This window comes from Bos indicus x Bos taurus, chromosome 13 (assembly GCF_003369695.1).
Source record: "Bos indicus x Bos taurus breed Angus x Brahman F1 hybrid chromosome 13, Bos_hybrid_MaternalHap_v2.0, whole genome shotgun sequence".
Lineage (NCBI taxonomy): Eukaryota > Metazoa > Chordata > Mammalia > Artiodactyla > Bovidae > Bos > Bos indicus x Bos taurus.
The window spans coordinates 30,819,598-30,833,051 of record NC_040088.1 but is presented as its reverse complement, the minus strand read 5'-3'; the positions used below and the strand labels follow the sequence as shown (position 1 = coordinate 30,833,051).

The 13,454-nt window shown below is 43.0% G+C and overlaps 1 protein-coding gene across 1 annotated transcript in view; it reads right to left on the bottom strand.

Annotated features, from left to right (window-relative positions):
• Nucleotides 1-13,454, bottom strand: part of TMC2 (transmembrane channel like 2) — a 77,107-nt gene that overhangs the window by 7,935 nt on the left and 55,718 nt on the right. The window contains exons 12-15 of the mRNA XM_027559283.1: nt 13,171-13,299; nt 11,590-11,657; nt 10,348-10,587; nt 1,386-1,511 (exon numbers count right to left, since the gene is read on the bottom strand). Coding sequence (XP_027415084.1) covers nt 1,386-1,511; nt 10,348-10,587; nt 11,590-11,657; nt 13,171-13,299 — 563 coding nt within the window. The remainder of the gene's footprint in view (nt 1-1,385; nt 1,512-10,347; nt 10,588-11,589; nt 11,658-13,170; nt 13,300-13,454) is intronic.

Below are 13,454 nucleotides of genomic sequence, written 5' to 3'. Positions count from 1 at the left end.
GCCATACCAACTCATTGTGTATGTGCTGATCTATTTCTTTTTTTTTTTTGAAACCTTGAAGGAATGTATCCCTGATTTGTTTAATGTTCTTTGTTCTGACAAGATATAAAACTGTGCTGAAAACCAGGATTCTCTGGAGCAGCTTCTCAGAGTTATCTAAGAGGCTGTCTTCCAGGATATAGTCTTCAGTTTGGCTCAAATAAAATCCTTTTCTCTTCCTATTATAGATTGTTTATTGATTATTTTTGAGACACAGTGGAACACAGAAGAGTCATTAAAATGTGTGTTCATGTATCCACATGAGAAAGTCCCCCAAACATAATGTGAGTGAGGGAAGCTATGTAGTCTGAACCAGTCATGAAAAATTTTATAACTCAGAAGCAATAGTACATACATGTGATTAAATGGTTCAGATTGAAAATGATTAAAATTAATCCAAATAGCGGTTACCTTTGGAGAGGGAGGGAGAGAGAAAATTAGGTGGGCTTGACGTGGACTGTTTATTTCTTTTAAAAAGAGGCCGATCGGAAGCAAATATTGCTAAATGTTAACATCTGCTTAATCTTGTGGTCTTGCACATGATTGTCTGTATATGTCTGTACGTTGGGAATATTTCATACTGCCCTCTTCCTTCCTTGAACATTCATTGCCTTCTGTGCCCCAGCCATGGAGCTGGTACTGGGCACACAGAGATCACCAAGCCCACTCACAGGTTCGGTCTGTGAGGATGATGGTGACAAATGTAGCAAATGCGCTCGTGTACAGGGTGCTCTGCAGAGAAATCCCGTGAGGCCAGCCAGGCACAGGCTGCATCAGCCTCGGCTTTCTTGAGGGGTGGGTCTTTGATATTTCTGATGGACGTTTTGGAGAGAGCTGTAGCTGCTGCCAGACTCCCCTTATCCTTGGGCCCTGTCTTCAGTGTGTTCCCTGAAAGACATACATTGCCAGTGCCTGATGCCTCCTCTCCAGCCTGCATAGAAATCATTCTGCCCATGGATGCCGCTGGCCCAAACTGCTGGGGAGTTAACCAACACCTCTCCCCTGCCACATCCAGCGGCGCTCAACCCGTGATGGATGGGAACTGACCTAAAATGTCCCGATCTTTCACCCTTGAGCAGGATAACTCAGAGGCACACTGTTTCCCAGAGCTTCCATCAGGATTAAAGTCACCACAGGAGTTAGAATGCACCTTCCTGTCCCTTCTCTGTCTTATGTCCCTACACACACTGTCCCCTCCAAGAAACTGCTTGCACTTAAATCCTTGTCTGAGGATCTACTTCTGGGAAATCTAGATTGAGAGGGCAAGAAAGAAGGACCTGCCAAGGAAGTCTCAACTGCAAGGGGAGGTCTCCATGAGGCAGGGCCATGGCTCCTGGCTAACTTACAACATCAGCAGGATGGCTGGAATGATCAGGCCTGGATTGGCGAGGAAGGCAAAGATCTTGCCCAGGAAGGTTGGGAAATCATTTTCAACTGTCTCTTGGATGACGTCATACATTCTGTTTTTCCCACTGGAAAGAGGAGAGGATACATTATAGCATATTTCTTAGCTCATATGGCATGAATGACTGTGTCCATACCTGGAGGGTCCAGGCTGCCACTCACCACTGCTCTCCTGGAAGAACAGAGCTCTTCTGCACAGGGACTGCAGTAAATTGACACAGACACCAGTATGTATGAAACATAACTAATGAGAACCTACTGTGTGACACAGGGAACTCTGCTCTATGCTCTGTGGTGACCTAAATGGGAAGGAAATCCAAAAAAGAGGAAATACGTGTATACAAACGGCTGATTCACTTTGCTATACAGCAGAAAATAACACAACATTGTAGTCCAATAAAAGTTGAAAAAAGGAAAAAAGCCCCACGAGGGGATGTCCTGTAGGTGAGAGAGGGCTGCCCCAGCATCCTGACTCCCCAGCCCACCATTCCTCATGATCTCTCAGCTACCTCGGTTTCCTGTGCCTGGTCCCTTCCTTGGCAAGATGACAATGTTTGTTTTTTCCTTATGTACTCTCATGGGAGAAAATGGTCTGTGATGTGGCTTAGAGACCAACATGGAGCTTCCTCTGGGCCCCTGGACTTGGGGGCAGCTCTCCAGAGACTGATGTGATGGACACCGTCATGGTGACTCAAAGATACCTACAGTTAGTCTTCAGGTTGTAATTCCAGGAGACTGATTGCCTAGGGTAGGCTCCTGGACAATTTACAACAGTAACTTTGATATTCTTTGAATACCTAACAACCATTTTGTAGGCTGCCTTCCATAAATACCCGCCCAGAGATTACTGACTGCTGTTAGCTTTTGATTGGTAGTTTGGTGCCAAGAAATGAAATTTGTGTTTTGAAAGTCCTGATTTAAATCCTCATTTCTCCATTTATTAGCTGTGGGACACCACAGACAATTTTCTTACCTTCTGCCTGTATTTATACCCTCACTCTCCCTGGTAGAGCTGTACTGTCCGATGTGACTATTAAAATTAAATTAAAAATTCAATATATTAGTCACATTTCAATTGCTCAGTAGTCATGTGACTAATAGCTCCTATATTTGAGGAGCTGATGTGGATTTTTTTTCCCCCTCATTTAGTTCTATTGGGTAGTGCTGCAGAGATTTGATATCTTTGGGTAAGATACTGAAAATTTCTCTGCCTTGGTTTCCTCATCTGTATAATATAGTACAGTAATGATATAGTATAATATGGTATTATAAATATAATAACAGCATTTGCCTCAGAAGGTTGTTTAGAGAATATAGACATGAATTCATATGAAATATTGAGGATGGGGCTGTCAAATTATAAGTGCCCTGCAAAATGTTGCATTTAGAAGCTTTGCTTTGCTCTTATGTGTCAATTAGGACTGGCCAACAAAGGCCCATGGACCAAATTCTGCTTGCTACCTGATATTATAAGGGCTGGGGGCTAAGAATGATTTTTACATTTTTAAATAACAGGAAAAGATCAAAAGAAGAATATTTTGAGACTTATAAAAATTCAGTGTCTGTAAATAAGTTTTACTGGCACACAACCATGCTCATTTATTTGTGTATTGTCTGTGGTTTCAGGTGCCATACATATCACCATATTGTGACATTTAATTTATTATTTTTAAAATTACCAGTGCATACCCATTTTCTTGTTTGTAAAAACAAGAAAAGTGGACTTCAAATGGTACGCTTAAGTCACAATAGAGTGTAGATTATTTTGTCATTGAATTATAATGTATTAGATGATGTATCAGTTTTCAGTGATTACTCTATAACAAATTACTACATAGGTGGCTTAAAACAAGACAAACTATTCTTTTACAGTTCTGGAGCCCAAAAAGTCTGAAATGGTTTCACTGGACTGAAACCAAGGTGTTGGCAGGGCTGCTCCCCTTTCAGAGGGAGGCTCTAAGGAAGACTATTTCCTTTCCTTTTTCAGCTTTTAAAGATTCATTCCTTGCATTCCTAGGCTTATGGCCCCTTTCTGTTTTCAAAGCTAGCAGGATAAAAGCTTCAAATCTCTTCCTGCTTTCAAAGTCACACCACTTACTGATCTTTTATAGTCAAATCTCCCTCTGCCTCCTTCTAATAAGGACACTTGCTATTTAGGGCCTATCAGGGTAATTCAGACAATCTCCCCATCTCAACATCCTTAATCAGATAATCAAAGGCCATTATGATATATAAGGTAACATTCCGGGAATTAGGACCTAGATATTTTGGGGAACCATTATATAACCCACCAGTCTGCTCTCTGGGTTCAAAGATTCATACTCATTCTACCTGCAAAATACATTCACCACCATCTCTACATGTTTGAAGTCTCAGCTCACCTAAATATCATGGACTCAAAGTCCCAAATCTCATCATCTAAACAGATGTAGATAAGACTCAAGAGTATGATACATTTTAGGGGCAAAATTCCTTTCTATCTCTAATGAGAGCTGTGAAACTAGAAAGCAAGTTGTACATGCATGCTCAATCACTTCAGTCATGTTATTTACTCCCAAAACACAATGGTGGGCCAGCCAGGATAGCAGTTATAGACATTCCAATTCAAAAAGGAGAAAAAGGAAGGAAGAAAGAAATCACAAGTTCCTAGCAATTTTGAAATCCAATCAGCCAAATTCCATTAGATTTCAAAGACCTGAAAATAATCTTTCCTTGGCTTGACATACCTGCCTGCATGCAGCTCTGCCTTCCAGGTCCAAAACTCTGGCCTTGGAATTATCCTTCCCTTTTCTTGAAGAGTAGCACATGTTTCAGCTAAGGAGATTTAATTAGCCTGTTTACTGTCTGTAGAATATTTGGAGTCCAGCAGCTTCCTTCGTTTTGTCTTTTTTATTCCCCTTTCAGGCCAAGCTGTGTTACTGCTCATAACACATTCTCAAATACCTGGTGGATCTTCTACCCATGTCATGGGAATTCAGTTCACTACACAAGAGAGTCCTACACAGATCATTCCTGGATATTCTATTTCTTCTGCTTCTTCAGGCTTCTGCTGAGATGGTTGAGGGGATCTGAGTTGAACAACCTTCTTTAAAGATTCTTAAAAGAATCCTCTGTGTGAATGAATATTCAGATCTTATGATCCTTTAGAAGTGCTAGCAAAAGGTTGTCCAGCTTCCCCCTTGACTTTCTCCTTAGAGCATGTTTTCCTGACAGAGAATCTGCTCTTCGTGTCTTCTGCAGTCTGACTAGGCTGAGAATTTCTAAAATCATCAAGTCCTGGTTCCTTTTTGCTTATCAGTTCTTTCCTCAATTTATCTCTTTCTTACATTTTAGTATAAATGGCAAGAAGTAACCAGGCTGCACCTTCAACACTGCTCAGAAATATCCTCCTGAGTTGGTGATGGACAGGGAGGCCTGGCGTGCTGCGATTCATGGGGTCGCAAAGAGTCGGACACAACTGAGCGACTGATCTGATCTGATAATATCCAAAATATACGAACAGCTTATAAACTCAACAACAGAAAAACAAACTACTCAGCTGAAAAATGGACAGAGGATCTTAATAAACATTTCTCTAAAGAAGACACACAAATGACCAGTTGGCACATGAAAAGATGCTCACCACCACTAATTATTAGAGAAATGCAAATAAAAACTACAGTAAGGGATTTCCTTGGTGGCTCAGTGGATGGGAATCAGCCTGTCAACACAGAGGACACAGGTTCAATCCCTGGTCCAGGAAGATTCCCCTTGCCTGCGAGCAGCTAAGCCGATGCACCATAGCTTCTGAAGCTCGTGTCCCTGGAGCCTGTGCTCTACAACAAGAGGAGCCACCGCAGTGAGAAGCCTGAGCACCGCACCTAGAGAGTAGCTCCCACTCTCAGCAACTAGAGAAAGCCTGCACGCAGCAATGAAGACCCAGCACAAACAAAAATCAAATAAAAAGTTAATTAATTAAAGAAAACTACAATGCGGTACTACCTCACCCTGATCAGAATGGCCATCATGAAAAAGTTTACAAATAAACGCTGGAGAGGGTGTGGAGAAAAGGAAACTCTCCTACACTGTTGGTGGGAATGTAAATTGGTGCAGCTACTATGGAGAACATTATAGAGGTTCCTTAAAATAACCGAAAAAATAGAACTACCATATAACCCAGCAATTCCACTCCTGGGCATATACCTGGACAAAACTGTAATTCAAAAAGATACATGCAGCCCTATGTTCATAGCAGCGCTATTCACAATAGCCAACACATGGGAACAACCTAAGTATCCTCTGACAGATAAATGGATACAGAAGATGTGGTACATACATACAACGGAAAACCACTCAGCCATTAAAGTGAATGAAATAATGCCATGTGGAGCAACATGGACACAATTAGAGATTATCATATTAAGTGAAGTGAGTCAGAAAGAGAAAGAGAAATATCCTATGATATCACTTATATGTGGAATCTAAAACATAACAGAAATGGATTTATCCACAAATCAGAAACAGACTCACAGTCACAGAGAACAGACTTGCAGTTGACAAGGAGCGGGGATTGGGGGACGGATGGATTGGGAGTTTGCGGTTAGGAGATGCAAGCTATTACATTTAGAATGGATAAACAAGGTCCTACTTATAGAACAGGAAGGTATATCCAATCTCCTGGGATAAACTATAATGGAAAAGAATATTTTAAAAAAGAATGTATGCATGTATATAACTACTTTGCTGTATAACAGAAATTGGCACAACATTGAAAATCAACTATACTTCAATTAAAAAACAGAGAAAAATAGTTTTTACTAAGATTGATCTCGAAAAAACATCCTCAGCTAAACATTCAAGTTTATCGTTTACAAATTTATCTTTCCATGTAACGGAAGGACATAGTTTAGCTAAAGCTTTCTGTCTCTATACAACAAGGATCCCCTTTCCTCTAGTTTCCAAATGTTTCTCATTTACCAGTGATGAAGTAATTAAATCGTAGGAGCTAAAGAAATGTATTCAGAGAAAATAAACTTAAAACTTTTAGATTTTCCACCAAGAGCAGCTGCTTGAGGAGTTGAAAATATTGAGAATGATGTCCTATTCAGACACAAGGCAAGTGATCTCAAGTGGTTTACCTTGGCTTTTGATGAGTCAATAGATGTAACTGATACTGATCAGTTATTTATTTGAGGAGTTAATGCCAAGTCTAAGATGACTGGAGAATTAAATCCCATGAATATTCTGTGCAGGACATATATGGGTGAAAGTTTCTCAAAGAAATTGAGAAAACACTAATTTAGTACAACTGAATTGACTGGGATTCAGCACAACTGAAATAAAGGAGAATCTGCTATGATGTGCTACAACTGACAATGGTCAAACTATATACAGTGAAGAAGAAGGCACAACTGAACAAATTAACATAGCTTGTGAAATTTTCAGTTTGTGCAGACTATGGTTATTCTTATTCATCACTAAGTAATTTGCAGAAAACATTTGAATCTATCGTGTACAACTGAATCAACAATGTCAATGGTAAACATTTTCTTTCATGACTTTTAATCATTTTAATATTTGTAAATTTTTATCAGAAATAGAAACAGAATATCCTGACTTGTCCTACTGCACAGCAGTTCAATGGCTTGGCAGTAAAGAAGCTTGTGTCAATTTTTTTTCCTATGGTGGTAGATGTGTTGCCATGTTACTAAAGTGGATCCAGGCAGAAAAGGCAGCAGTCTGGGCAGGACAACTGACTTTTTTTTTTTGGCCGCATGGCCTGTGGGATCCTAGTTCCCCAACCAGGGATTGAATCCACACCCCCTGCAGTGGAAGTGCAGTCTTAACCACTGAACCACCAAGGAATCCCCTAATTTTTGACGATAGAGAATAGCAACTTTGAACTTCTATTGTGTGAAATATCACCTCCTTTCCCTCAGAAGAATTCCATTCTTCTCATGCATAGCCCTGTATTACAAAAATTTATACTCTATTATTATCATATTTTTGTCAATAAAAACTTTGTGGATGTTTGTTCCTCTCCTGTTATATAAGTACCTACATAATAGTCTTGATTTTTGCCTCTTGATCCCCAAAGCCTAAAATATGTACTTTCCGGCTCTAAAAGAAAAAGTTAGCTGATCCCTGGTATAGATAATGCTCACCACCTCGTAGTATTGTTATGACTACCAGCTACCCCAGATTTGGGCAGGACTGAAACTAACAAACTTGTATATATGTCCTACAATGGATTAGCATACTTCTCCTAGTACTTAATAGATAATAGCCCACTAAATCCTTATAGCCACCCTATGAAGGAGGCACTACCATTATTTCCATCTCAGAGATGATGAACTTGCAGTGTAACTTGTTCAAGATGACCCAGCTGGCAAACAACAGACCAGGCTCTAGACTCTATGCTCTAAATCATGGGGGTGGCAATTTTTCTCTGAAAAGATTTTAGACTTTGTGAACCAGGTGGTCTCTGTTGGAACTATTTAAATTCTGCTGTTGTAATTAGAAAGCAGCCATAGATTATATGCAAGGAAATGCATGAGGCTATGTCCCAATAAAACTTTATTTACAAAAACAAGGGGTGGTCTGGATTTGGTCCATGGCTGTAGTTTGCCAATCCTTACTTTTAACTTCATGCTATACAATGCTGTCCACCTCACTCATTTATGTTGCCTGCCTGGATTTGGTCCAAACCCTAAGTCCCTCCCTGGAAAAATGAATTTCTGCAAGGTGAAGGGGCTGGTTTAAGCATTGACCATAAACCAGGTGTTTTCTCCTAGATACTGGGTGTAAACCAGGGAGAAAGGAAGAAAAAGAAAATCATACCTTCATGGAGCTTATGGTCTGGTCGGGGCAACAAATAAGATTAAAAAAGGAAAAAGAGTGGCGTGCTAGATGTTGATGAAGAGATGTGATAATCAGAAGTAATGATAAGGGGTGTGTGTGTGTGTATGTGTGATTTTAGTTACCATTTCTAGGGAAGGCCTCACTGAAAATGAGACCACTGAGTAAAGCTCTGAAACAAGTGGCTTCCCTGATGGCTCAGTTGGTAAAGAATCCCCCTGCAATGCAGGAGACCCTGGTTCAATTTTTGGGTCGGGAAGATCCCCTGGAGAAGGGATAGGCTACCCACTCCAGTATTCTTGGGCTTCCCTTGTGGCTTAGCTGGTAAAGAATCCACCCACAATGTGGGAGACCTGGGTTCAATCCCTGGGTTGGGAAGATCCCCTGGAGAAAGGAAAGGCTATCCACTCCAGTATTCTGGCCTGGAGAATTCCATGGACTGCATAGTCCACGGGGTCACAAAGAGTCGGACAGGACTGAGCAACTTTCACTTTCACTGAAGGAAGTGAGAGAACAGCTGTGATGAATGTTCTAGCTGTTGCTGGGTTTTGATCAGAAGACGGATAGGAAGGAGGTGGCAGCCATATGTTCTCCTGGCTCCATTTTCAGGTCCCTTCCTCTGCCATCTGGGGGTCGGCTGTCAAGGGCCTCAGGAAGCAGATGAAGCAAGAGTGGGGCAGGTGCTGAGGGCCAGACGTGGTGCGGGCCCACTCACTGACCTCCTGCCTGGGACAGGTGGGCGGTTTGGAAAAAGGGGCACCAGAGTTCACTTCCAGAGCCCAGCCTTCCAAACCTTGCTCAGGAAGAAGCCAAAAGAAGCTTCTGCCACTTCTGCCGCTGAGGTTGTCCCTCAGCCTGGCACGTAGGCCTCCTACGGCTCAGTGTGGTGCTCCACTCTGGATTCAGCCCCCCTTTTTCTTCTGTCTGGACCCCTTTTCAGCCCTATCACACTCTGCTGTGAGCCTTCCTGCCAAGAACTCCTCAGAACTCCAGGCCCTTGCTGTGGGGCACAACCACAGGCTTTCTCAACGTCAGTCTGTTATAAACTAAGTTCCAGCTCAGCATTTCCCAAAGCATGTGGACCCACATTAGCAGGCAGGGCCAGGACTGGAGTGAGGTGGGTGAGGCCTTGGGGTGCACAGTTTAACGAGGTACTGCCCTTGGGGTTGAAAAAGTGCAGGGTGGGCACCTTACTTGCCTCACCCTCCTCCTGGCCCTGGATGGTGTTCTGTGAAGCAAGGGTCTGTGGTTATTGGGGATAGAGGCACCAGCTTGCACACCATATCTCCCTGCACGTTACTGCAGAGCCTTGAATAAAGGAGTGTGCACTGCGTATTTCTAAGTAAGGAGGTGGCTGATAAGAGGGGCAGCATCCCAAACTCTTGAACCACAGTCTTTTTTTACACAGGAAAGAAAGGGCTTTGTTTTCAGAGGGTGTTGCATTTGGAAGCAGAGCAGTAGATACACATTACCTCTCCATCTACCTCTTTACATAATTATCTCTTTATATACTGTCTCTGAACCTAGTCTGGCCCATAGTGCTCTGTAGAGCATGGGGACCCAGTCAAGAGTCTCGGCAGCTGCTTCACATTTGAATGGCACTTGTAAACGGATGGTCATTTCATTTTCAGAATACTCCCTGTTAACTCATCCTAAGGTAATCCAGGGCAGTAGATTACCCATATGTTAAAAAGTTAGAACTGCACTTTCCAATATGAGTTGGAGAACTATAACCATACCATAACAAATATAGTAGCCATTAGCCACTGCTGGTTATTTACATTAAAATTAATTAAAATGAAATAAAATTAGAACTTGAACTTCTTGGTCCTGATTTCAAGTGCTCCACAGCCAGATGTGGCTGGTGGCTACCATGTTGGATAGCACAGACATAAAACATCTCCATCCTGCAGAAAGCTCTGTTGACAGTGTTAATAACTTGCCCAAAGCTCCACTCCATGGCCTTTTGCAGGCTGATGTGATATCAGAACTGGAATTCTGGGCCTGAGACCTCTGAGCAGACTGCCCCAGGAAAGGAGCTGCTCCCCTCCAACCGAGACTGTGCACCTGAATGGCCCGCAGTCGAAGGAGGGCGGAAGGGACATGATGGTGTAGGCCACGGGCAGGAGGCTGAGGAAGAGCACCAGCAGCAGGAGGCCCATGTAGAAGTTGTTGGAGCGGGAGGCCTTGAACACGCGTTCGTGGGGGACGTTGCTGCTCATCACTGCCCAGCACTGGAAGTACATGGAGGTCAGCAGGCGCAGCACATTAATGCCCACCAGTCCTGGGGCGTAGAAGGAACCCATCCTGGAAGGGCAGAGATGGCACACCTGGTTGACTAGACAGCAGGAGAGGCCAGGGAAAGACGGCAGAAGGAAATGGGGCTGATGGGCTAGGGGCAGGAGGCCTTGCTGCTTTCCCTGTACGTCCCAAGGGAAGGGATCTCCCACTTAGCCAGGACATTTATCACCAAGCCATAGCCATCCATTCCTCAGGACAGGGATGTTCTAAGCATTACTGGCTTGGGTTCTGGCCAGGATTTTACCACTGCCCCACCTCCAGCCATGAAGCAAATTACATGGCCTCCTGTTACTCTGTGGTCTCCATTAAACTGCGCTGCTGCTCAGAAAAGTATCAGAAGTCCTTAAATTAAAAGAATTGGATATTGGCTTGCAATGAGCCCGTGGAAGCCTTTGCCCAGTTCCCTGGTGGCTCAGATGGTAAAGAAACTGCCTGCAATGCAGGAGACCCAGGTTCAATCCTTGGGTCTGGAAGATCCCCCAGAGAAGGAAATGGCAACCGACTCCAGTATTCTTGCCTGGAGAATCCCATGGACAGAGGAGTCTGGTGGGCTACAGTTCATGGGGTCACAGAGTCGGACATGATTGAGCAACTAACACACTTGAAAGCCTTTGGCTGAAGTCAGGCAGCTTCCTTAGTTCATGTGTCTCCCTCTTTCCTATCTTTCCTCCCCACCACTTCCTCCTGCCTCCCTTTCTTTCTCTTCCTTCCTTCCCATCCTACTTTTTCCTTTTTTCTTTCTTGCTTCTCTCCTCTCTCTTTCCTCCCTCTTCCTTTTTTCCTTCTCTCTCCTTCACTCTTCTCTCCTCTTGCTATGTACATGGTAGCAACAGAGTGGGCCAGACACCATCCTGGTTCAAATCTAGTCCTGCTCAAGTGAAGGAAAGGAGGTCAGAGAGGCCAGATGACTTGCCCAGCTTCTCTCCTGCTGACTGAGAGGCTAAGCCTGGGATTCCAGCTATTTGACTTCCCAGATGAGCTGATGCCCAGAGGAAATGGATAACTCACCAGATCATTCCTTGGTTGAAGATCAAACCAAGCACGTTTCCACTAATATCAAACTCAGCATATGAGGGCTGGAGGGAAAGAGAGAAAGAGGAGAGAGAGAGAAAGTCTGTTAGGTGGTGTCAGCCAGATCCCACCACCAGCCAACTGACCAAGCCACTCCACCCCAAAGAGCCTGCTCTGGTGAGCAGAGAGGAACCTCAGATTCAGGGTTCTATTTCTTTAACATGTTTTCAACTTTTTAAAAAGAGCTTTTTTTTTTTCTTAAGATTTATTTATTATTTATTTATTTTTGGCTGTGCTGGGTCTTCATTGCTGCTCGTGGAGAGCTTGTTGCTGCTCTTCGGTTGTGCCAAGCAGGGGCTACTTTCCAGTTGCAGTGCGCGGGCTTCTCATTGCAGTGGTTTCTCTTGTTGCAGAGCACATGGCTTTGCAATGTGCCTGGGCTTTGGTGGTTGCAGCTCACAGGCTCAGTAGAGAACAGGTTCAATACTTGTGGTTGAACCACGGGCTTAGTTGTCCCGTGGCATGTGGGATCTGCCCGGACTAGGGATTGAAACTGTGGTCCTGAACTGGCAGGCAGATTCCTTACCATTGAGCCAACAGGGAAGCCCCTAAAAAGAGTTTTAAATTTCTCAAACTTGAAGCATTCTTCAATGTCTTCTTCAATTTAAAAAATGAGATTTATTTTTTTGGAAAATCCATGGTGGTCCAGGGATTAGGGCTCCTTCCTTCTGCTGCTGGGGGTCCAGGTTCAATCCCTGGTAAGAGAACTAAGATTCCACAAGCCACAGGGTGTAGTCAGATTTTTAAAAAATGAGAGAGAATTTTACCTTTTAGGGCCTGCAGGTTGACAGTGTGTTCTTGGGACACCCCCTAAGAGAATGTTTTATCAATGCTTTAATCAGAAATGTATCTTGAAATTATGATCAAGTAATCTAAAGTGTGAATAAAATAAATAACAAAATGCAAATAATTAAACGAGGAGTCAAATGTAAAGAAAGCTTTAAAAGCAAACAAAATAAATCAATCACTCCTCCAATTCTCTTTTCTCCTTCTCATCTTCCTCTTGGAAAGGAGTGAGCTCAGACAGATTCACATTTTCAACCTGACTCTGATTTTCAGAGTTTTGGAGATTAGTCAATTGTTTGAAAGGATACAAAGTGTGTGAGCACAGGGGAGCTGCAGTGGGGAGCTGGGGTCTTTGTGAGGCCAGCTTAAACCTGCTTCCTGATTTGTCTTCCAGCTATGGAGATAAAAAGTGACAGGAATGAGAGAAGAGGAAAACAAAGTTAGGAGAGAGAAAAGGAAGGTCACATGAGTGTGGATCAAAGGAGGAAACATGCCAAATCCAAATACAGGAAGGTTAAATCTTGGGGATTTAAAATTTGAAAATATTTTTTAAAACTTCTTTATCTATTGAATTTTGTGACTTGCCTAGAAAAAAATGAAATACTTTACTACTTCACAGAGTGGAGATTGACATTAAACATCTAAATGTCAGAATAATATAATGCATCTAACTATATCAGAGAGGATGGTTGGAATGCCTTTCTGCAGAATGTTCAGGAAATAGTGACCTACAAATCCAGCCTCCAGGTCCCAGCACCAGCAGTAGTTCATGAATCGGACAAAACAAGCCCGCAGGAAGTCGCCCAGCAGGATGGTGATATACGTTACCAGCATGTCGGACACTGTCAGCCTCATGAATTCCTGCAAAAAGGAACAAAGCGAAAGGGGGTGGTCAGGGTTTGACCATGCCCACTTCTCCCAACTGACTGCAGCCATGCCATGCCCCCCAACTCCATATTCTTTTTTGTGACTCTCTGATTGATAGTAGCAGAATGGTGGTGCAGATAAGACTCCAT